Source organism: Phascolarctos cinereus, unplaced genomic scaffold (assembly GCF_003287225.1).
Source record: "Phascolarctos cinereus isolate Bilbo 61053 unplaced genomic scaffold, phaCin_HiC Scaffold_2;HRSCAF=192, whole genome shotgun sequence".
NCBI classification, from domain to species: Eukaryota; Metazoa; Chordata; class Mammalia; order Diprotodontia; family Phascolarctidae; genus Phascolarctos; species Phascolarctos cinereus.
In genome coordinates this window covers 172,094,571-172,120,890 of record NW_027555625.1, presented here as the reverse complement: position 1 = coordinate 172,120,890, position 26,320 = coordinate 172,094,571, and the positions used below count along the sequence as shown (strand labels likewise).

The window sequence follows — 26,320 nt, the reverse complement described above, 5'->3', positions numbered from 1 at the left end:
AGTCTTTGAAAAGGCAGGGTCACCTCCAAATCATGGCAAGGGACCAGAGGACTTCAACAGAATAATTTTGCTGTAGATAGCTAAAATTAACTACAAAGCTCTTTTCTGACTCTTAGACCAGGAAATATACCAACCTCACTGATTGTTACATGGCCTTGGTTGAGGCATGAAGCTATTGACAATCACTGCTTGAACCTCTGGCAGCCCTTAAAGAGGCTACTAATTTTATTTTTCCCCTTGTGCCTTGATATCAGTAGTAGTAGTAGTAGTAGTAGCAGTAGTAGTAGTAGTAGTAGTAGTAGTAGTAGTAGTAGTAGTAGTAGTAGTAGTAGTAGCAGTAGTAGTAGTAATAGTAATAGTAGTAGTGGTAGTAGTAGTAGTAAAAGTAACGGTTATAAGTGTGATAATAATAATAAAATGAATGTGATAATGATAATAAGAACTTATATGGCACTTCATTTGCAAAGCATTTTACATAAAGAATCTCATGATTATCCTCATTTTATATATGAGGAAACTGAGACTGAGAAAGTTCAAGTAGTTTGCCCAGATTCACACAGCTAGTAAGAATCTAAAGCATGATTTGAACTCAGGAATTCCTGATTCCAAGTCTGGCACTCTATTTACTATCTCCCTAGATGTCTTAAACTCTCTATCAACTGCTCCAAAGACTATCTACGGAACAAAAAAGATACATTACATATTTTAATTGATTTCATGTTTCCAATTAATTCAAAGGTAAAAGAAACTGAAAATGGTACACAAATCCATGTTTTGTATGAAGGAGGTAATGTTAGTACAACTTAGTGCAAGATTTATAAATTCCGTGTTACATTAAATCAGCATAGTCACTATCTAAAATATGCATAAACATTTGTTACTCTTCAAAGTGTCTCCACAGGAAGGCCAAATAGGAATCTGAAAGGTAGCTGCAGTATACATACACTTGTTTCAGAAGCAGCATGGAGCATTGTTTGCTGTCTATGCTCTGCTTGTGCTGTATAAACAGGAAATTCTGAATTTTGGAGCCTAAAAAGTTGTGAATTTGGTTCCCAATATATCTCTTATGTGAATTTATAATCATCTCTTTCAGTAAAAGCAAGCCATGGCTTACGTTATAGAAGATGGGGATTTCCATCCAGCCACAGGCTCAACTGCTTTCCACTTCTTGTGTAAGATGTAATCCTGAAGGTCTTTGGAGATCCCTGGGCCACGGTATCGGCGAAATATTCCATCCTTTGCACTACAAGGGTGACAAAAAATAAACATCCATTAATAGTACAAGTACTGGATATCATAAAATCAAATGAATTTTGCTTTCATTTCAATTCTATTAAATAAAATTTTACTTAGTCCTGACTACACATGAGACACTGAGACTACAGTTGGAGATTCAAAGATTTAAAACATATTCACACATACATTTTTAAGTATGTATATATGTATATCATATGTACATATACACACATACACAGTTCTGAACCTAAAGGATAATTTAGTAGATCCATCTGTGAACTATAGAATAAGAAAAAATATTCAAAGAGATAATTACCATACTCAAAATTATAAACTTAAAAGTACCTATAATCTTGTTATCTAGTTAAAATGAAAGTTTCCAGATTTTTAAATAAAGAAAGCTTACACTGGAATTTTTATAAGTTAATCATTATTTTATCTAATTAAATCTATTACAAATTATTTGAAATTATTTTAAGGTATATATGTGTGTGTGTGTGTGTGTGTGTATACATACATACATACATACATACATATATACACCTACATATATGTATACAAACATATTTTTAATTGTTTTGATTGATGGTATTTATATCCTCAATTTTCACATTTCTAAAATTATATCTTTTGCCAACTAACTGGCCCAGATTTGAGAATTATAGCCAAAAGGAAATATGTTCTCACCTAAATAATGTATCTGAAAATGAAAAACAAAGGAAAACTTGTGAGCTACGCTGACTTTAAGTGTTTTTAAAGTCCATACAACAAATCCTGTACCAGTTGTCATTATTAAATGGTGTAGTGAATTGCTGCTTCAGAATCTGCCCAGCAATGATTACTGGAATGAGCTGATACAGTCCCATGAATTCCTTTTTTCTTAAGGAGGAATAGGGAATAGGGAGAAACTAATGTCTCTGGGCTTTTTAGCATATTTAATATGATGGCAGGGGAATAAATTAGAGGACCTTCTATAGCCTATAAGCCTATGATTCATTGCATAATGGGTTCTTACTATTTTTCAGTAAGGTGTACTGGTCAAGGATATCATATCAAGTCCTGAGAAATGATATTAAAAGTCAAAGTTTGTGATCTAAAATGGGTGTTAGAAAGCTGTGAACTCTTAAATCAACCTTTACATGGAATAAAACAATGAAGAAACTGTCAAACTGTACAAATCCAGAGTGGGACAGCACAAAGCTCAAAAAAAGGTAGTTATAGGAGACACATTAGGATTTGTTGTTGACATTTTATTAAGTGATTTCTGTTTATACTGGGAAGTGAATAGTTTTGTTCTTCACTTGATACGTAAACTTACTGGAAAATAGTTGGAAGTGTAGTGACAAAGAATCGGCCACTCAAACCTAAGGAAAATAAAAGAAACCACATGAAAAGTCATACTTAGTAGGACAGTATCTGAATCATTTAGTTTTCAGTTCTAAAAACAAATAATAAAAATTAAGCATTTTTTCAAATTGTATATACATCAAAATCATGATGGTCTTTTCATGTCCATTAGCATTACAGTGGTAAGGCACATGATTTAATTCTATGTATAGCCATTTACAAACCACTTTTTCTTTCTACTACTATTACACACTACTATTAAAATTTCTTATGTTCATGACTTGGCATATATTTAACTGCTGATCACTAGTGATCCCAGGACTAGTTAGATACTATGTCAATGATACTACTAATTCAATATTCTTATTCTAATAGCTGATATTTATAGTTTACAAAGTGCTTTGTGTTATCTCATTTGAACCTCACAACAACTTTGTGATTTAGGTAATGTTATATAGATCATGTAAGTCTCCAAACCCAATGTTCCTTATGCTTTCAACAGCGACTAAAAACAGAAAGGTACTTTTTAAGGTAAACTGTTGCAACACTGAAACTTATTATTTTTCTCTAATCCATTGCACTTTTCCATTGATCCGTATCTCCTACATAAGGAGAAACACTATATAAGGAGATAAACAATTTAGATCATTGCTCATATTTCCTTTATAACATATGTACAGCACAAGTAACAGAGATACAAAAACATGGGGAAGGTTGAATGAAGAAGATATTTGTTCTAGTGATACCACCAAAAACCCCCAAAATATACTGTTAATGACAATAAACTAAGTAAATGAATTTTTAGTTTAGCTATCCATTCATTCAACATATTTATTGAATGCCTTTGATGAATAATAAATTACTGTACAGAATACATATAGTTGTAAAAACACAATCCCTAAACTCAAGTTATGATCTAGCAGTGGAAATACAGGCAAGTGCTGGGGTGTGGGAGACAGGGACAACCACTGAAGTCAGCAAGTATGTGATAAATGTGATGGTACATCATTGTTTTTGAAAAGAAGAATGACAAGGTATGAATAGTGTAAGACTAATGAGGTAGTACCAAAAAGGATAAACTGAAGTGGAGGAGAATACTGTCTGGGAAGCCAGAAAGAAGACTGGAAAGCTAACTGGAGAATGAACTACTGCAGTCTTCAACATGAGATCATTAAGTCCCATTACCCAACCTGTACAATGCTGACAGGTTAGGGTTGGGGTGAATCTTCTTATAGCAAAGGCCTTACAAAACTTGCAAATAACACAGATATGAGGGTAAAGGCTAACATATTTGATGATAGGAGAATGAAAACATCTTGGCAGGGCAAACCACAGGGCTGCTTCTATAAGACAAATAGCATAGGAATAAATGAGAAGTCAGATACTTGGTTTTAAAGAGTCAATGATATGAGAACAAGATAGAGATACCATGGCTACATAGTAGTTTATCTGGAAAAAAAAAACAACCGGGGTATTTTAATGGACTACAAAATTAATGAGTCAATAGTATGATATAGCAGCCAAAAACAATAAGGTGATCTTAGGTTACATTACGAATGGCAGTGTTGGGGGGCATCTAGGTGGCGCAGTGGATAGAGCACCAGCGCTGAAGTCAGGAGGACATGAGTTCAAATCCAGCCTCAGATACCTAACACTTACTAGCTGTGTGACTGTGGGCAAGTCACTTAACCCCAACTGCCTTGCCAAAAAAAAAAAAAAGAATGGCAGTGTATTCAGAATAAAAAAGGTAAAGCACTGCTGTATTTAGATCTGTTCTGCTCAGCTCTGGGTATTACATTTTAGTAAAGACATCAATTAATAAGCAGAAGTGCATCCATAGGAGAAGATCAGTACTGTGAAGGGCCTTGACATCATGCTATATGGGAAATGGTTGAAGGAACTGGGGATATTTAACCTAGAGGAGACTTGGGGGTAAGGGATAGAATATGGTAAGTGTCTTCAAGTATTTGAGAGGCTACCATATAGAAAAGGAAACATATGTGTTGTGTTTGGCCTCAAAAAGCACAGCTAGGAACAGTGGGTAGAAGTTGCAAAGGAGCAAATTTTGACTGGATGTAAGCAAAGCCTTCTCAATAATTAAGAATTATCTATAAATGAAAGTGATCGGCTGGGATATGCCTCACTTTAAGTCTTCAAACAAAGGTTGGAACTGCCATTTGCTAGGGATTTTTGTAGAAGAGATTATTGTTTGGGTAAGGATTAGATTAGATGCTCTTTGAGGGCCATTCCTAATCTGAGCTTTTGTGATTGCATGTCACTACATTGCTCAAAATCCTTCAGCAGTTCTTCACTGCCTACTGAATACGGTCCAAACTCTTGAACATGACAGACAAGGTCCTTCACAACTTCATTACAATCTATTTTTCCAGATTTATCTTGCACTGCTTTCCCATCACAAGCTCTACTCTCTAGCCAAAATGGAATCCAGAGAAATACCTCTATCACTCTGGGTATACAGAGGTTTAGGATAAGATATAAAGAAATAGTACCAAGATGAGAATACAAGAGTAGGTTATGGCATTTACTAGAAAAGATAGTGAATACCTACGCCAGGGGTGGGGAACCTGCAGCCTAGAGGCCACACGGTCCTCAAGTGTGGCCCTCTGACTGAATCCAAACTTCACACAACAAATCCCCTTAACAAAAGGATTTGTTCTGTAAAACTTGGACTCAGTCAAAAGGCCACACCAAGGACCTAGAAGGCCACACATCGCCTCAAGGCCACAGGATCCCCTTCCCTGATATACCAATGAAATCACAGAATATTAAAAGACTACCATTGTACATATCTTAGCACTTGTGGACTATGAGTTCCTTACTTTTTTTGCATCACGCTCCACACAATGGCAGTGTGGTGAAACCCCTTCTAGAATTATGTTTCTTAACACATAAAATAAAATATGAAAGATTAAAAAGGAAACTAATTATGTTGAACATAGTTATTAACATTTTTTCAAGTTTATAGATCCTAGATTAAGGACCCCTATTCTCTACCATACTACTCATTAAGGACAGACATGCTATTATATTTATCATTCTAATTTTTCCCAAATTTTACCATGGTACATCACACATAGAAAAACCTTAGTAAATGTCTCTTGGATGAATCTTTGCATTGCCTCTACTTTCGGTGCTAATATATACTCATGTATCTTTAGTACATTACTCAAAAAAGGCTAAAATGTTTCAAATATTCTTTTTCTTAAGGTCAGGCCAGAAAGAAGGTGTTTTCTAAAGTTTGACTCTTATTTGCCAGTAACATCCTGAATGTCTGAATGCAAAATTGTGTACTAATTGCCTCCAACTGGTCACAGACAGTGTCTACTTAGGAACAAGTTGTGTTCTGAAAGTCATTATGTCAATTTTTTTCAAATTCAAAACACATTTTTCTACAGAAGCAACATCGCAGTCTAAACAAGACCCAAAAGGTGTATTTAACTCCATAATGCTGTTAAATAATGCTCAATTAAAATAATAAAAAAATACTGTTGCAATAGTAGTAATAAAACAGATAAAAGACTGGAACTGTGATCTTACTGGTACAGGGAACTCAAAGATGAGGAAACGCCCTCTACCAATGTTGGGCTGCACCTTTGCTGATAATTCTAATCTTAGAGATTCCTCGTCTGGGTAAACTACTCTAGTACCGCCACCACCACTACCACAGTGCTGGCAAGGAAAAGAGAAAGGGCGTTCTCATTGCAAAATATGAACAAACAACCTATGGGGAGAAGGGAGAGAGAGTAAGCCTGTATGGTAGATTGAGTAGCAGCATTGACTATTTTGCCCCTTGCCTAGCTGGGGATGCAGGAACAGTGCACTGTCATCTAAGGAATTTGTTCCCAGACAGTTCCTATGTTCAGCACTCCTGAGAGACCTGAGGATTTAGAAAGGATCCAAGACACTTGGGAACAAGTATAACCTTCCATCCAATCTCCTTCTTCTCCACATTTGCTCCACCCCCACTCCAGTCCCTCTTATGGCAAATCAATCCTTTCATTGCTGAATTCTGCTATATTTCTTCAAAGAACCAATTACCTTCCTACTGACCTTTCTCTCCATGTACAGCCTTTATATTTCTACTTATATCTCAGAGGCTTTTTGGAACTGTAAGTATAACTGATGTTGGCAAATCATATAATCTTTTTGGAGATGCTTCTTCATTTGTAAATGAAGGGGCTGGATTACATGCTCTCTAAGGTACCTTTTACCTCTAATGCTTAAAAAAAAAATTCTACTCTGACCTCTAATTAGTGCGGGGTGACCCAGGCTTTATTCCAGGGACCCTAAATGTGGAGGACACTGATAGTAGCTGTATTCCATCTACAACTTGGAAATAAATGAATTTAGCATTTGGCAAGGATAGTTCATTAAAATAGGAACGTCTTATCTGGTAGCATCTCTGTACCCCCTCAGTGGCAAACTCCATAAGCAGCCTTGCTCATGGCATCTCTGTCTTCCCTTGTCCCATCAGGTGATATTCCAGAGTGCCTTTCCCCCAACTGAATTTTTCTGGCTTTAAAACTAGAGTTCTTATTCTGTAAATCATTTTTAAAATATTAATTTACAGTTATTTCTTAAGAGCAAGGCCAATATCTAGTATACATGAAATCATATTAAACTGTATTTGATGCTAATATCATGATTTGTGGGCCAAAACTTTTAAACTTAAAATAGAATTTGGGAGAAGTGCCTAATCTCAAAAATTTAGCTTTAGACCCCATCTCCCTTCAAATTGCTTTCTCTCATGTTACCAATGATCTCTTAAGGGCTGTTTTGTCATAACCTCAGAGATCCCTCTTTCCCACAGTTCCCTCCAATCCACCCAGTCACTTACCAAATTTCTTGTTGATTCTCTGCAACATTTTTTCAAAGCTCTACAGTTTTCTGAATCCAACACTTTCTCTCCACTAACACAGCTATAAGGCTTCTTCACCTCTTGCCTGTATTACATGATAGTCTCCTAATTGACCTCCCTCTTTTCAGTTTCTCTCATCTCTAAAGTATCCTTCACATGCCTGCCTAAATAATTATCCTAGGTATGACCATGTCACTCAAAAACCTTCAAGGGCTCCCTTGGCATTTCAGGGCTCCCACAATCAAGCTCTATCTTTCTAGATTTATTTCATGCCCTACTTGCTGAATACCCAATCTTCCCACCTCCATGCATTTGTACAAGCTGGTCCCCAGCCTGGATCACATTCCTTCCTCATCCCTGCCTCTGAGAATCCTGCAAGCCTCAGCTCAGGTATCACCTGCACTATAATAGATGCTTTTCCTAATCTCCCAATTATTGATACTCCATCCTAAATTTTCTTTCTAATACACTCACTTGTATCCCTGTTCCAACTGAGTAGAATAGAAACTGATTCAGGCCAAGGATCTTTTTTTTGTTTGTTTGTTTTGTTTTGTTTTATAATTTGTATACTCCTCCTCCCCCTAGTCTAGATAAGTGTTTGGCACATGGTAGTTTCTTAATATATGTCTGCTAGATTTAATTAACTATGCCCCCTCCCCTCCCTTCTAAGTCCTTCACAAACACATAGCAAACCTGTTTATTTTTTCCAACAGAATCACTTTCTGTTTCTTTATCTACTGGAGTAACTTACCTGCCTTAAGCAACTGCAGTCCAGGAGTTTTCTCTGCTTAGTAATATAGATTATTCCAGTGACTGATTAGAGGAGATAGGAGGGTAAACAGATAACTTTTTAATTCCTCTTACCTTTTCCTCTATTCTTTACTGTCTAATAATTAGGTCCTCTGCTCACCTGCAGGACATTTAAATTGGGACATTTAAAGCCATTTACTTCAAAGCAGATGACCTTCTGGACAACTGCATCTTGAAATGAGGTTTTGCTTTCTAACAACAATGAGATGCCACCTGTTCTCATTCACTTTAAAAGCTGAATCATTACCCAAGGCAATTATGTGTAATTGACTTTACAAAGAAGCAAAAGATGATCAGCATTCATTAAACTGAAAAGCTAATGTATATAAAAAAAAGTATTTTTTCATGCCTGAAAAATTTTATTCTGAAACACCTTTAGTGGATTTAAAAGGAAGTGTGTGTGTCTCTGTGTGTGTGTGTGTGTGTGTGTGCATATACATATATATATATATATAGTATGTAATTTTGCATTGTAAGGTAAGCATTGTATGCAATTTTGTATATTCACAATTCATTTCCTACATTACATTAAGAAACATGTGTCAATATACCAGGTACCATTTAAAGCACTAATATTTGTCTCAAAAGGTTGCATGTTAACCTATCTTCACAAATAACTGTACAGTTTAAAAGACTACCTTTACAATATAGTTTTATGACTACTGGCTAAATGTAAGGATACAAATGTTGACTGCAAAGTTTCATAAGATAAATACAACTCCCAGCAATTGTGGCAGTTGATGAAAAATTTTTTAAATATGTCTTAAAAGATTGACTATGACTTGTAGAAAAAGAAGTAACTTGATGTCAAATACATGAATATAAATCTAAGGAGATACAGTATAGTTCTTTGGAGAAATCTGTGGCAAAGTTGAAAAGATCAAAGGGTACAGTCAAGGTAGAAGAATTACACTGAAATATGAATGAGATAGAGCTAACAATTGCTAGCATCTTCCTAGCAAAGCTTTTTTCCGCACCATACCCAACATGCGGTAGGCTAAGACTCCTCTTCTTTTGCTCCTGAGCCAGTGATTATCTTCCCCTAAAACGAGACCAAAATATCCTGAAATTGACCCCTGCTTCCCTGACCCAGAATCCCAGACAACTAAGGGCATAAAAAGTCCCCAGTCAAGCGGATCTAGGTCCCTTGAACTTGGTGGATTTCTGAAGGACACACAAGTTGCCACGTGCATTACCATATGCGTTAGTTACTCTGACGACCCAGATGCCTTTTCAGATGAAGATGAGGGGTTCTAAGCCCAGAGAATCTAAATGTCACCGTGTCCTTCTTGCATATTCTTGCTGTGTCAGGGCAAAGTAAACCTACTTTTGTTAAATTTTCTGTGACTTGCTAGTGCTCTACTTTATCCCCACATCAGACCTGAATTAAGAGAGTCCTGGTATTAAAGCCTTCTCTAACAATGAACATGAAGAAACTGAATACATGGAAATTGTCATCTCACCAGAGTGATATGCAAAAATGTTTGAATGCCATGAAAACAAGAAAAGATATAATATTTTTAATTCTTCTCATAATTTAAATAGTTCCTTTGGGGAAAAAATACTCAACAGTGCTCTCTGTTACAGAAATGCAAACTCTAGGACATTTTCCTCCCTTATTATTCTTAATTTACCATTATATACTTTCTGTGTTTTTAAAACATGATTTTAAAAATCATATAGTTATAGTTAATCTCAATTCTGAAAACACTTCCTAAAAGTAAACTTTTTGTCTTGGAGAACAGAGAAAAAAGAGAAGTAACAGCACACCATATAAAACCAAGGAATTTCATTGTTGTAAAGGAAGCCAGATGCTCTATAGTCTAACCTTTAATAGAACACGAATCTTTATAACAGCTCCAAGTCATTATTCATTCATTTATTCAACAAGTTTTATAAAGCACTTACTATGTGCAAGGCTCTGGGGATGCAAAATCAAAAATAAAAACAGTCCCCACCCTATGAAGACCTATAATGAAGCTGTCCATTTCAGTTTTCAATGAGCTAAAATCTGCCTCTATGTTCTCTGGCATTGAGAGCAGATTAAGTCTGATTCTACCACACTGCAGCTCTTCAAATGTTTGAAGATAGCTATTAAATCTCTCCTCATCCCTCATCCCTCAAGGTCTTCTCTTCTCCAGACTAAACATTCCTAGTTCATTTAACCATTCCTTGTAGTCCATGGTTTTTAGTGTCTTCATTATCCTGATAACATTTCTCCAGTATGCTCAACTTTGTCAATATCCTTCTTAATGTATGGTGTCTCAAGGTAAACAATTCTCCGATGTGGTCAGACCAAAGCAGATCACAGTATAGGCAATTTACTATAACCTCTCCCATTCTGAACACAATGCTTTTCTAAGATTACTGTAATTTTTGGTGGTCATTTTACATTATTAATTCATGTTGTGCTTGGGGATCACTGAAATCCCCAGATCCTTTTTCGCATGAATTATCTAGCCATACCTCCCCCTTCCTATACTTGAGCAGTTGACTTTAAGGCATGAGACATGACTCAATTATCCCTATCCAGTATGTTAGCTACCTCTCTCAGCTTTGTTTCACTAAAAATTTGATAGATATGCCATCTATGCCTTTAATCAAGTCACTTATCATAATAATGAAAATAGTGCCAAGAGTAGAGCCCTTTACTGGGATCTCCCTGTAGGTTGATAATGATCCACTAATTGTCATTCTTTGAGGCCAAGCATTCAATAATTTCTGAATCTACCTACATATATACCTACTATCATCCAGATTATATCTTTCCATCTTGTCCAGAAGGATAACATCAACAATCATGACTTATCTCCACAGGACTCTGTCAACTATGTCTTTGAACCCTCTTCTACCAGTAAGCTCACTCTACCCTGGATGACTTCTCACTTTAAAAGTACCCTTTGTCCCTGAGGCTTCACCTTCTAATTGTCTAGGCCCTACTAAAACCTCAAATTTAAGAAGGAGGTCCAGACCAACCATGTCTTTATTTCTCTCGGGGATGCATTACTGACTGGACTATCATGTCCCTGAGTGGGGTAACTCCCCTCCCCTTCCCCCCCCTCCTTTTCAGCTCCCTTTTATATATTGTTTTCTCTATTAGAATGTAAACTCCTTGAGGGCAGGGAGTATTTGTATTCTGCAAGTATTTGTATTTCCAGTGCCTAGCCCTAAATCAATTCTTGTTGACTGACTGATCAAATATTTTTTTTCAAATCCAGATATACTATATCTATGACAATCTTTTGCTCTACCAATCTAGTAACCTTATTTTAAAAAATAGGAAATTAGGTTAGTCTGGTATGTTTTTATTCTTGATGAATACATGCTAGCTCATGGTGATACTCTGTATTTTAAGCACTCAGAAATCAAATAATGTGTTCCAGAATTTTGCCTTGAATCATGGTCATCAGATCAGTAGCTTACAGTTTGCAAACTTCCCCTTCTGAAGGGGTACAGGCCCTGGAAAATTCCCCCCACCACCACCTCAACCGATGTTTTAATAAACCTTGTCTCTAACTGAAAGAAGGCTTGAGTCATATTCTTTTGAAGCAAGACCCGTGTCTTCTGCCCTTAAATTTCAAGGTTCCTAGCACCCCTAGACCTCAACATTTCTCTTCTTTCAAAATCAAGGAAACATTGGTTATACACAGTTTGGCAGCACCTCTCTTATTTTCCACAGTCTTATGAAAATCATTGACACTGGCTTAATAATCATATTTGCCAATTCTTAAGTCCCTTTCTATTATTTCATTTGAGTAATTTTTTCCTTGAATTATGAGGCAATGCTCTCAGATGAGAGGGTTGGGGGAAGAATAATGAGGGGAGATTTCAGGAGAGAAAAAAAGGTTTGGAAAAATGGCTGTGGTGAGTAAATCAATTAAGGAGACAAAGCCATTTTGTCTTGCCGTTGAGAGCACGTAACATAAATCTGTAGTTAACCACAACAGTATAGCTTCATAATTTTCTCCAGTTTCATTCAGCAGCATGTAAATAAGACGGAAAGCAGGGAATGGTAGAAGTAATTAATCCAAGGGTAGGGACATGATCAGTGATAGGCTAAGGGGACAAGGAAGAATACAGAGTTTAACTGTGGTTCACCATGAGGTCAAAATAGGGAAGAGAAGATAGCATAGCCAGTGCAGGGTGATGGACTGGGAGAGAACTGAGAGGGTAAGGAACTGGAGTTGATGACAAGATGAAGAATATGGTTAAGGTTTTTAAAGAAGAGGGAAGGATGGAATGATAAAAGATTATGATTAGATTAAGGAATTTCAGAGTTTCAGAACATGTAAGTAGAATATTTGTGGGTGATGGTAAGATCCAGGGTATGATTATATCTATGTGTATATATGGGAGGGCAGAAGTATAGGTCATGGGAAATGAATAAATTTAGGAACTGAGAAAGTAGAGTATTTGGGGAAGTATCAGGATGTATGCTGAAGTCCCCCAGTATGAGGGGCAGGACTTGGGGTGGAGAAAGAGAATATAAGCCAGGCAGCCACTGAACTTACTGAGGAAGAAAGAAGAGTGTCCTGGGGGGTTGGTAGGTAACAGCCACCAGGACTTCAACTTACACTTGCTTTTGCACTTATAATAGTGTTTACAATGAACACTCCAGGGAGAAATTATTATTTTTCTCTTGTATTAATAACTAATTATTGAATTAGGACCAAAGTTTTTCCCCTTTTCTAATTCCTCATTCAGAAATCAGACCTGCAGGTTATTCAGGCAGCCTTTGAAGTACAGGGCTAAGAATGGGAGGGACAACTCATAAATGTTCAAGAGGTAAATGAAGTTTAGGTGAATTGATGGATTCTGGCCCACTGTTTTACTCAGGTCTGGAAAAAATGTGAATTTTCCCCTTTTGTCAGGTGGGTGATATGGGTACAAATAAGTGTCTTTGACCAAGAGTGAGTGATCAGAGTCACACTTCAGACCCTCAATAGATTATGTCCACCTCCAATTACAATATTCATTCTCTCATTAATTGTCAACCAATCAGAGCTGATTGCTACCCTCAGGATCACCTACTTTTCCAAGGGCACATAAGTGCTGAGTGAGATTCTATGAGGGAGTCTTTGGCATTCGAGAGTGTCACTGACCCCTTTTATTAATTGTTGTTAGCATGATTAATGAAATGATTAACTGTCCAGAAATTATGCCTCTTGAACTTTTTAAATGTTACACCTCTACTTACGTAGCTTCTGTGAGAATCAGGTCCTTGAACTATCTGACCACCACGCCAAAGCTCACCCCCTCACTACTGGCTCATAGTCTTATCAGTTCGCTATCTTAAGTTCTCTATTCTAAGGGAATCAAAGAATATGCTCTGTTATTTTCTCATAAATGAAGAGAAATGCATAATATATTTCATTAATTAATAAATTAGCTCTGAGTCCTACTCTAGTTATAAATAAATCAGAAAAACCTGTTTTTTCCATATTCTCTTCCCAAATGCACAAAGGAGATGCTATTGGCTATGTAATTTATTAACAGTTCAACAAGCAATACAAAGATATACATATTTAAATATTTTAATAATGTATTAGCTGTGAGAAAGCATGCGACTGGAGTCATCTCTAACTATCAACTTCATCTACTGACTTCTCCATAGACACCAATGTGCCATCATTCTCCTCTCTCAGGATAGCAATGTAAGCAGTTTATCCTTGTTTAGTAACTTAAGATTGTTCCTTTTTGTTTGCCTTTTTAAACTTTCTCAACATCAGAGTTGGAACTTGAAAGATTCTACACAGCTCTTGCCTTTTTATCAAGAATGCTTTGAAGTCTTTTATTTCACTAAAGGTTTATTTTCCCCCATAGGACTATATTCAGTTTTGTTGAGTAAATTATTCTTCAATGTAAGTCTATATCCTTTGTCTTCTGGAGTATGTTCCAAATTCTCAACTCCTTCAGAGAGGTGGCTACTAAATTCACTTTTCTCTTCTGAAGCCCTGCACTGAATGGTCAACAGTTATAGAACCATAATGAATGTCTCTAAAATCTTCTTGCCTAAGACTTTATATTCTTTACCAATGCTTTCCAGGTTCCTTCTCACAGTAACATTGTGCCCACATAAATCACCAAAAGGGCAAGTTCGGCCACAGGTTCCCGGAGCTCAAGTTTTGGCCAGAGGGAAAGCTGAGGTATGCTAACAACACCAATTACAAAAATGACGTTGTGATCAGAAAAGAGGCTTATGTACATAAGAGTGTGATGAAGGATACTGAAAGTCTGTGAGTGCTTTATTACCTGGTCCAGGACCTAAAGTGTTTAGTCTTATCGGCTTGCATTTCAAGCTAGGGGTTTTTAACTTTTTCTGTGTGCTTGGGTAGTGGCATTTTTCATTCCCAATGTCAGAAGACTTTTGTGTAAGCTAGGGAAGTATTTTTTTTAATAAGCTGTGTAAGTGGTTGTCTTTAATAAATATGCAGGGAAGAAGAAGAAGAAGAGAAAGAGGAGAAAGAGGAAGAGGAAGAGGAGCATGGCTCCCAAGAATAGGGAGGAAGTCATCCCACTGTGATGTGCTCTGCTACTACCAGGAGTATTGTTTGCAGTTCTGGGCACCATCTCAAAAAGGGCTATAGGACCACATCACATGATCTGCTGAAGGAACTGGGGATGTTTAGCACAAACTGGAGAAGACTTGGGCAGAGAAGAGGGGTATAGGATAACTATTTTCAAGTATATTTAGAGGTGACACAAGGAGGAACTACAAAATTTTGGCCCTTTTTGACCCCAGAGGGAAGAACCAGGAACAAAGAATGGAAGCTGCACAAAGGCCAATTTAGGCTTGATGTGCAGAACAAACCTACTAACACATCGTGTGGTCCAAAAGTGGAATGAGCCATCTTGACAAGAGGTGGATTCCATCTTCTTGAAGATCTTAAGTGAAGGCTGGCTGACCACATTTTAGATATGTTATAGTGTCAATTTATTGTTTTATAGAGATTGGATTAGATGACCACTGAGGTGACTTCAAACTCTCAAATTCTGTTATTGTTCATTATTGACAAGCAGATGGTTATTTCTAAAAGTATCTAATTCCTGACTCTTTAGGAAGAGCTTCATATCCATCACTTAGCCCCAAGTGTTCAGTGGTCCTTCTCCCCTTTCTCTGTATCATATTCTTCTACCCTCCAAACTCCTGACAGTCCAGATTTCATTTCTGCCTCTTCCTTGTTTTCATTAAACCTCTTCACTTACTATTTTTTAATGAATATTTATACATAACCTGGAGTGTGGAAAACTATCACCAAAAAGACTATGCTGTACTTCGACTTTAGAAGATGCTTAGATGTGGCCAAAATACAAACACCACAAACTCTAAGCATGTTACTGAAAAATTTTCCCTACTTGCTCCTCAGTCCTTGATGTTTTTGCTAGTAACTTCCTTGGAGAACTGCTGCCCTAATCTGAGTTATCCTTCTCCTTTTCACCTTGCTAACATCATGATATCTGACTCTAGCTTACCTTTCCCTTCTGTGAATACTCTTCCTCCTTGTTTTACTCATGTTTTTTTTCTCCTTCTGTCCTTTTTTTATGCCTTCAAGTCCTCCTTCAGGTCAATTCTTTTTTCTAATCTCAATCCTTCCAGTCCCTTTTTTTCTTTCCTTCCTCTTCTACTCTTCCTTCTCCTTGAATCCTTCTTTATCTGTTGACCTCATTCATCTGCTCTGCTTCCTCCTTAAGTCCTTCAAGTCTCAAAAGAATGGGTTAGTTTTTGTTTTTGTTTTTTCTCCTCAGTTTCTCTTACAATCCATCAGGGAGAAGACTCCTTCAGAGTCTATGATGGATCCATTTTCCAGACAATTGTAATTTTCCTCAAATGCTGGTCAATCATTTATTAAACTATAGCAACTCCAATTGTTTCCTTTTCCTTCAGGATCACATATAAACTCTTCTGTTTGGCATTTGGAGCCCTTCATACCCTGACTTCTTTCTACCTTTCTAGACTTCTCACACATTAGTTTCTTCTTACACTTGGTGATCCAGCCATACTGGTCTGTTGCTGTGCCTTACACAAGAAGCCCCATGCCTGGAATGCTCTTCCTTCTTGCCTTTGCCTCTTGGAATCCCTGGTTTCCTTAAAGATTCACTTCAAGTGTCACCTTCTCCAGAGACTTTCCATTTATGCCCAGATGCTACTACATTCTCATCCAAAGTTATCTTGTCTGCTTTGTATATGCCTTCTGTATTTAATCTATATGTATATGCTGCCTCCCCCTTCAGAATATAAGCTTCTTTACTAGGGGCATGGCTGGGAGTTGGGGGAGCCAGGGGAGGTTTAATCCATAGTGTTTCAGGCTTGTTCTTCCAAATGTCACTTCTCTTATTTAAGTTCTGCTTTTATCTTTACCCTCTCTGTATACTTTTAGAAAAAAATCTCTTAATGATCTTTCTATAGTTATTATGTGGTGGTTTTAACTCCATAGGTATATTTTTTTTTCTAGTTTTGTGTTCAGGGAAGACTAGCACTTCTGGTATGAGGGCTTGCTGGGCCCTTTTCAGGGCTTCTCATCCACCTTTGGTGTCCACTTTTCACCAGCTCTGACCTATCGCTCCAAGATGCTGTAGCATGAGCAGTGGCCACACCCCAAAAAAACCATCTTGACAGATGGACTAAATCAGGTTGAGAGTAACCAACAGGCTGCAAATCCATCACTGAGTTAGGGGGATGTCTCCCAATATGTGAAGAATTTCCTTGATGGAATGGGCAGATGAGAAGAGTTTGCTTGAAGAGCTATGAAGGTGGCTGAAGTATGCACTGTGGAGCACTTAAGAGTTTGGTCAGACACAGAAGACACCAAGGTCATCCACTGCATCCGAGGCCATCATCAGTTGTCCTAACTTTTGTCTTGCCACTGTACTTTAATGATTCTGGAACAGATGGTGAGGCTGATGACTGTGTATGACTCTGCCTTACTTAACTCCAATTCATGCACAAGTCAAGCGATCATGACATTATGTCATTGGTCTTCTTGAAAAAGGAAGGATGAACAACAACAATGATATTCTTCTCCTCAGGTTTTTTTTTTTTTGCTTGAATCACAGTATCACAGGGTCACAGATTTAGAGCTGGAAGGGATCTTAGAGGCCATAGATTCCAGTCCCTTTATTAAAGAGATAAAACCTACTGAAGAATTTATCTCTTCTTTCTTTTTGATCCTTCTCCTTGAGCCCTACTCAACCTGCTCTTTTGAGTCTAGACCTTTTCTCCTCCACCTTGAGTCCTTCTCCTTTCTCCTCTTCCAAATTTCCCTTATCAATATCCAGTCTTTGGCCTTCTTCATAACTTTAATACCTGATAAGGGGTCACTATTCTTTCTTCTTCCAATACTTATTAGATGTGTGATTATACATATATCACGTACCCTTTCAAACTGTGGGCAACATTTTGAGACTCTAAGTTACAGCTGAGTTGTCATCTGTCTTGATGCAAGGAGCTCCTAATCACCATAATGATACCAACTTACATTTGAAAAGTACTGCTACCTCTTTGAAAACATTTTTTTTAAAAATACCTAAATTATTTCATTTGGTCTTCACAATGGCATTGTGAGTCCAGAAAGGCATATATTATTATCTCAATTGGCAGATGAAGAAATTGAAGCAGAGAGATTAAGTGACTTACCAAAGACATTAGCTAGCCAATGACAGTGGGTCTCCAGTCTTCTGACCTCTACCCCTCAATTCTGTGTTCTTTCCACCATGTCACATTACCATAAGCCTTCCCTGACCAAAGATTTTGCTGCGAAAAAACTTTAAGGAATGGTTTGAAAATTTCAGTGTAAAGGACCAAATTCTCCTTCCTGAAGTGGTCATTAAACACAATGCTCAGCCATGACTTTGGCAAGATTTTGGTTTAACCTTTAACTTCTGAGATGAGTAAGAAACGTATGCTGCCGTGACAGGAACAGCTGGTATTCTTTGTCCTTGGGAGTCAAGTTCAAATGCAGAAAACAGAAAATTCACGTCAGTTCTCATTAACATTAATTGCAAGAAATAAGCCTAATTGAAACATCATCTGCTATACACAGCATTTGCTACATAAAGGAAATGTACCCAAATCTACAGTTCAGTGGAGTAAAACCATTTCCTTATGGCAGAGTTGTATTGTCATTGGACCTTGTTCTTATCCTGAGATTATATACTGCAGCTGTCTTTGCAATGTGTTTTCCTTTTGAAAATCTTTTTTTTTAGTTTGAAGTTCCATTGTTTTCTGTTCTAAAATATCTAAGTTTTTTTGTATTAAATTAGAAAACTTATGACAGAAATGTTTAAATTATAGGCTTAATTCAATCCTAACCACCATCAAAAGTCTGTTTCTCTCTTTATAAACTTAATTTACAGAAAAAGTGATGCCCTTCCTTAAAAGCAATGAAAGCATTGCTATAGTTAGGCAACCATAATAATAAAGCAGAAAATTAATGGAGACAACTAAACGGAAATTTTTCATAGGGTACCCTCCTGGAAAGCTTTTAAATGTAAGAAGAATTTATTATTATTTTAATAATTTTCTACCGTTCATTTTAGGTCCTAGAAGTACCTGTCAAACGACTCCTTGAACTTTAACATCAAAACAGTAATCTAAGCCTAGGATTTGATTTCAAAATTCATAACTGAAATTTAATTGCTTAAAAAACTTTGAATTGAATCCATTTGTCCTTACTATCTCTTATGTCTAAAATGGTAGCTAATATGATATATAATAGCATCCATACTAAGAGAAGGTAGGTGTTCTCATTCATTCAACTGTCATTCATTTTTTTAAAATTATTTTTAAATTCACTGTGAATACAGCATATTTAACTTCCAATACATGTATTTTTCCACCAAAGTCATACTATATAGTATGATGCCTCATAATAATGTGGAAGAAACACTATAACCTCAAAGTCTGTGGCATTAAGGGACCACCTCTGAGAAATCCTAAGTTGAAAAGACTTGGAATGCAGGCTCAGTAACAGACTGTGTGTCTGTTTTTTGAGGAAAAGCTCAGTGAATTCAGATAGGCTCATGACCAGAGAGCTGGTAATCAATTGGAGAGTGGTTCTGGGGCCCAACCACGTGAAATTCGGGTTCCTAACTGGTGTACTGGATAGATGTTAAAAGTGTCTGGAAGACCCAAGTTTGAACCCTGGCTAAGACACTTAATGATCATGGGTCCCCGGACAAATCACTGAACCTCCCTGGTTCTCAATTTCCTTATCTGAAAAATGAGCCTAATTATATCACCTACCTCACAGGGTCAAATGAGATTGTGTTGTATACATATACATACACACATGCATGTGTGGCTTTGTAAATCATAAAAGTTTTATATAGCTGGAGGCAGTTAGGTGTTACAATAGATACAATAGAGGGCTGGGCCTGGAGTTAGGAAGATCTGAGTTCAAATCCGGCCTGAGATATTTAATAGTGGGGGAACCCTGAACAAATCACTTTACTTCTGTTTGCTTCAGTTTCCTCATCTGTAAAATGGGGATAATAATAGCACCTACCTCCCAGGGTTGTTGGGAGGAATATTTCAAAATGTTTCCATAATGCCTGGTTACATAGTAGCTTACATGCACATGTAAGCTATTATTATTATAAGTGCTAGTTATTATTTAATTATTATGACATCACCAAGGAAAAACACACAAAGTACATCTATAGAGGGTATTGACATAGATGCATTTACAGATTCTTTAAGCATATTTTTGTATTATTCAGCCAATATTAAAATTAGTTTGATTGGAGGTGAGGAAAGGAGAAATAATGAGGAAGAAGAAAAGCCTGCAGGTCAGAAGAAAGGGAATAATCTGAGTGGTTGAGGAAAGGTAGCTAGGGATTAAAAATTCAAAAAATGGATAATGAGTAACCAAAATTAAGAAACAATGGAATTTTTTCTGTCTTCAGGCTTGTAAACTTGGCATCACCTTTGACTCCTCATTCTCACTCATATATCCAAAAAGCTGCCAAATATTGCCACTTTTACCACCATGCTATCTTTCACATAGGACCCCTTCAGCCTCCTCACATAACCAGCCCCTCAGGTCAGGCACTTATCTCTTCTTGCTTCATATACTGAAGTGTGCTTCTGAGGAGACTCTCTGCCTCAAGCCTCTGTACTTCAATCCAACTACCACAAATCATTTTCTTCAAGCACAGGTCTGACCATTTCATTCCTACTTAAAAGCTCCAGTGGCTTCCTATTGCCTTTAGGATCAAATATAAATTCCTCCTTCTCAACTTGCTGGCTACTTTCTGCTCTCATTCTACATTACTGCCCTTTCTCCAACCTCCTGTTCAAACTGGCTGCCTCTGTTTCGCACTCACGGCATTCCATCTGTCATCTGTGTGCCTTTGCCCTGGCCCTCCTCTAAACAGGAAAGCACTGCCTTCTCACCTAGACCTAAGACAATCTTTCACTTCCCTCAAGATGCAGCTCAAGGACAACTTTCTATAAGAAGCCTTTCCTGTTCCCCCAACTGCTAGTCCCCTCTCCCAAGCTACTTTACATTTATTCTCCATTTACTTACACACAGGAATTGAACCAGACCTATAATTTCATTTATTTAGGGTACTCCTTGGGAAGGAAACTCCTTCCATCAAATGCAAATTAATACTTCCCTGCAATTTATAATCTTAAGAAAACTGCCTAGAGCACTGAGAGATAAAAGACTTGCCCAGGGCGACCCAGATAGTATATGTCAGAGGCGAGAGTGGAACCCAGATTTTCTATGCTCCGAGGATAGCTCTCTAATCATTTTGTCATATGCTTATGTGTACGTGTTCTTTCCATGCAAACTTCTTGAGAGAAAGGATTATTTAATTTTTGGTCTTTTGATCACCAGTACATAGCTCAGTACTTAGAAGCAGCTAGATGGCTCAGTGGATAGAGGGCTAGGCCTGGATCAGAAGACCTGAGTTCAAATATGGCCTCAGACACACAGACAAGCTGTGTGACTCTGAGCAAGTCACTTAACCTCTGTTTGTCTTAATCCACTGAAGAATCCACATGACTTACCCCACATGAGTGAATGACTGAACAACAACATAGCTCAGTGTCTGGCAAGTAACAGGCATTTAATAAATATGTATTGATTGAATGTGTTGAATATAACTTAAATGCAAAGATGATATTATATAGGAATAAACATGTATTGATTCCTATAATATAGTTATATGTAGTATAATATATATAATTATTCCTATATCATATATAATATATTCATATAGTATAATCTCTGTATTCATGATACAGAATTATCAGCTTTGCATTTAAATGTATATTTAAGTTGAAATATAAATAAAGATAGATGTTTCCTCATATACTAAAGTATATATCAGAAATGTCAAACATGTGGCCTACAACACTACCAAGTGCTGCCTGAACCAGATAAAAATGTAACTGGGAAATATTTTAATAAAATAAATAGAAATGCAATAAAACATAGATAATGTTAAGATGTAGTTTTCTAAGTCAATATGAAGCCCATAGAGATTCTTATGTATGGTTTGGTAGTCTCCATTTCGGTTTTAGCTTGATACCACTGGTGTATATGTATGCTACATATTCTACTAGATACTATATAAACTATAATATAGCACACATACGTATATATGCACACACATATATATGAATACTATACTAAAATGAGTAGTTAAATTCTATAAATAATTCAGCAAGACTTTTGTCTTTTCAGTTGTGTTTGACTCTTTGTGACCCCATCTGGGGTTTTCTTGACAAAGATACCAGAATGGTTTGCTATTTTCTTCTCCAGCTCCTTTTACAGATAAGGAAACTGAGACTTGTTAGAGCAAAGATTAAAATCAATGTCAAATTAAAGGGCAAAATAAAAGGAAGATACAGCCTATAATCAAAGTAACCCTAGTCTAACCTATTTAAAAAGCTATTAATGTGGGAATATGGGAAACAGATAAAAGATGGACATCAACATAGAATGTCACCATTTTTAAGGAAGCTTAACCAAGGTAAATTAACCCCAATAATGATGTATAAATATTGCTTCAATCCGTAATCACTTGATCTCCTTGCCAAATAGCTGTTTCACCTCAGACTGGAGGGAAAAATAAACTTTAAGAAACTTAGAGTCCTAATTAAGCCAGAACATTGCTAAACATTGGCTGTAATTCTAAATTTTGGATGGAAACAACGGATTCAATTATATTTTAAAGTTATGAAGGTTTCCATTATGAATTCTTCAATTTATTTCTTCTGTCATGATGTGAACTCATGAAGTATTTATTCAAATGACTGAAATTTAAACAAACCAGCTAAATTTCCAAGTATTTTGTAACATATAATATGTTCTGGCTGCTCGTTAACTGAGGACATTCACACCTAATTTCACTGGGCTGAAAAGGATAACCATGTTAAGCACAAGTTCTCAGCAAAAGTATAATTATAAGAATATGACCTCCACCATAGATCTCTAACACCCAAATCATGCATAACATGCATAATCAACCATCCTCCTACATATACAAAAGCAACCATAATTTTTCCTCCTTTTAAAAAGCAGAAAAGCAGAAATGATTGGTATTCAAAGGCCTCTATAAAAGGGACAAAGAGGCTGCCCCACTGAGGATGGTTTTTAATGAAAATATCCTTCCTTAGATCTATTATACATTTCAGGCCTAACTTGCACAGCCTTTTTTTTTTATTGCCAACTGAATTAATGATTAGGGTTTTAAATGCAGATCTTCCAAAATCTGATCCTTTAGCTTCCAAAAGTAAGTCCACATCTATTCTTCCTTTTTTCAAATGGTCCCAACAGGTCAAAACAGAACTTAGACATGAAATTAATAAGTTAAAAAAAAAATTCAAGGGTAAAAATAAAGTTCTTTTGGAGGCTTAGAAGTCATCTAATTTTTAGAGTTAATATGAATTACAAAAAAATATAGCTTTATTTCTTAAATTACAGGATGTTATACACTGAGTGAATAGTTAACTTTGGGCATCTTGCCAACATTTAAAAGCCTACTCATTCAAAGTTCTCTTTAAAAATATGCCATTTAAAGTTCATCATCTATAGTACCTGGTTCTTGAGTGACATCCACCTTTCCCACACTGATATCAAGTATTTCACCATTTTTGGCAAAAGTCTCCCATTCTGATTCAGTCTGAAGGCAGGCGGGACACCACGGAGCATAACTACGGGGGGAAGAATATTTCATCAGTACACAACGAAAATGCACCTGTGAGAAAAATAAAGACACGCAAGGCAGTTTATATTTATTTAAAAATGCATAGAAAAGGGAAATATAAAAACAAAATTTTCAGAGGCAGAAAAATAGGAACACAGATTTGTCAGTCTATGTCCCAGTATAGTCACATAGAATATTTGCTCATGACAAGGTTTTTGGGAGAAGAAGAACCTTACCATGCTTTCTTTGGTGAACCCAGACTTTGTCAAAGTGAAAACATGCTTTGTAAGTAATCAAATTTATCTCATGTGACTCCATGGTCAGAGGAACTGTGTTCAAATCCTAACTGATATATACTACCTTTGTGATTTCAGGCATGTCCCTTTCTCATCTTTAAAATGAAAAGTCTGAAGTCTAGCAGCAAGAGACAGAAAGATACATTCCATTTAAAATAACTGTAGACATGGGGCAGCTAGGTGGCGGGGGCAGAGAGATGCGCAGTGGATAAAGCACCAGCCCTGGAGTCAGGAGGACCTGAGTTCAAATCTGGCCTCAGACACATAATTCTTCCTAGCTGTGTGACTCTGGGCAAGTCACTTAACCACAACTGCCTCCCTAAAAAAACAAAAATAAAAACAAACAAAAAAATAACTGTGGACATTATAAAATATTTGGGAATCTACTTACCAAGACAAACCCAAGAACTATATAAACACAACTATAAAACACATTTTACACAAATAAGAGTCAGATCTGAACAACTGGAAAATAGCAATTGCTCATGGGTAGGTCTAGCTAATATGATAAAAATGATAATTTTACCTAAATTAATTTACTTATTCAGTGCCATACCAATCAAACTACCAAAAATTATTTTATAGAGCTAAAAAAAACATTAACAAAATTCATCTGGAAGAAAAGGTCAAGAATACCAAGGACAGGGGTGGTGATTCTGCAGCTTCAAGGCCACATGTGGCTTTCTAGGTCCTTGGGTGCAGCCTTTTGAATGAGTCCAAGTTTTACAGAACAAATATTTTATTAAGGGGATTTGTTGTGACATTTGGATTCAGTCAAAGGGCTGCTCTTGAGGACCTAGAGGGCCTCATGGCCACAGGTTCCCCACCCCTGAAAGGAAATTAATGAAAAAAATGAAAAGGAAGGTGGCCTAGTTATACCAGATCTAAAAGTATATTATAAAGCAGCAATCATCAAAACTATTTGGTACTGGCTAAGAAACAGAATGGTGGATCAGTGGAATAGGTTAGGTACATAAGACATAGTAGTAAATGATTACAGTGATCTGCTGTTTGATAAACCCACTTCTGGCATAAGAACTCACTATCTGACAAAAACTGTTGGGAAAATTAGAAAAAAGTATGGAAGAAACTAGGCACAGACCAACATCTCACACTGTATACCAAGATAAGGTCAAAATGGGTACATGATACCATAAGCAAATAAGGAGAACAAGTAACAGTTTACCTGTCAGATCTACAGAGAAGAGAAGAATTTATGACCAAACAAGAGACAGAGAACATTATGAAATGCAAAATGGATAATTGTGATTACGTTAAATTAAAAAGGGTTTGCACAAACAAAACCAATGCAAACAAGATTAGAAGGAAAGCAAAAGATGGGAAACTGCAAGTGTTTCTGATAAAGGCCTCATTTCTCAAATGGATACAGAACTGAGTCAAATTTATAAGAATACATGTCATTCCCCAATTGATGAATGGTCAAAGGATATGAATAGGCAGTTTCCAAAGAAACAAAAACTATCTATACTCATATGAAAAAACATTCTACATCACTATTGATTAGAGAAATGCAAATTAAAACAACTCTGACATACCACCTCACACCTATTAGGTTGGCTAATATGACAGAAAAGGATAATAACGAATGTTGGAGAGGTGGGAAAATTGGGACACTAATGCATGTGGAGTTGTAAACTGATCCAACCATTCTGGAAAGCAATTTGGAACTATGCCCAAAGGGCAATCAAACTGTGCATATACCCTTTGATTCAGAAATACTACTAGGTCTCTATCCCAAAGAGTTAATAAAAAGGGGGAAAGGACCTACATGTACAAAAATATTTATACCAGCTCTTTTTGTCATGGGAAGGAATTGAAAATTGAGGGGATCCCCATCAATTGGGGAATGGCTAAACAAGTTGTGGTATATGAATGCAATGAAATACTATTTTGCTATAAGAAATGATGAACAGGAGGATTTCAGAAAAACCTGGAAAGACTTACATGAACTGATGCTGAGTAAAGTGACCAGAACCAGGAGAACACTGTATACAGTAACAGTGACATTGAGTGATGATCAGCTATGACTGACTTAGCTCTCCTCAGCACTACAATAATCCAAGACAATTCCAGAAGACTGACAACAGGAAATACTATATATATATCCAAAAGAGAACTATAGAGTCTAAATGCAGATCGAAGCATACCATTTCCACTTTTTTTGTGTGGCTTTTCCCTTTTGTTTTGTTTCTTGTTTCAAAACATGACTAATGTGAAAATATGTTTAACATAATTGCACATATATAATTTATATCAGATTGCTTGCCTTCTTGGGGAGGCGGGATGAGAGGGAGGGAGAAAAATTTGGAACTCAAAATCTTATAAAAAAATGAATGCTGAAAACTTTCTTTGCATGTAACTGGAAAAAAGAAATGCTCAAAAAAAAAAAAGGAGCCTGGCCTAGAAAGACTCTGACATCCCTCCTGGTTTTACGATCCTATAAGAAGCAAATGGTATTATTTTAGTCACTTCACAGGAGAAGATAAAAGAGCTTGGCAATTTTCAGGGTGGTATATATCCCTGACTCATTTATCCTGAATTAAGGGAGGTTAATTCAGTTGTGAAATGACTA

General features: G+C 36.7%; 1 protein-coding gene across 1 annotated transcript in view; it reads right to left on the bottom strand.

Annotated features, from left to right (window-relative positions):
* The window catches only part of TMX4 (thioredoxin related transmembrane protein 4), a 95,387-nt gene that overhangs the window by 41,478 nt on the left and 27,589 nt on the right, over positions 1–26,320 (bottom strand). The window contains exons 2-4 of the mRNA XM_020985649.2: positions 23,323–23,438; positions 2,555–2,600; positions 1,115–1,243 (exon numbers count right to left, since the gene is read on the bottom strand). Of these exons, the coding sequence (XP_020841308.1) occupies positions 1,115–1,243; positions 2,555–2,600; positions 23,323–23,438 (291 nt within the window). The remainder of the gene's footprint in view (positions 1–1,114; positions 1,244–2,554; positions 2,601–23,322; positions 23,439–26,320) is intronic.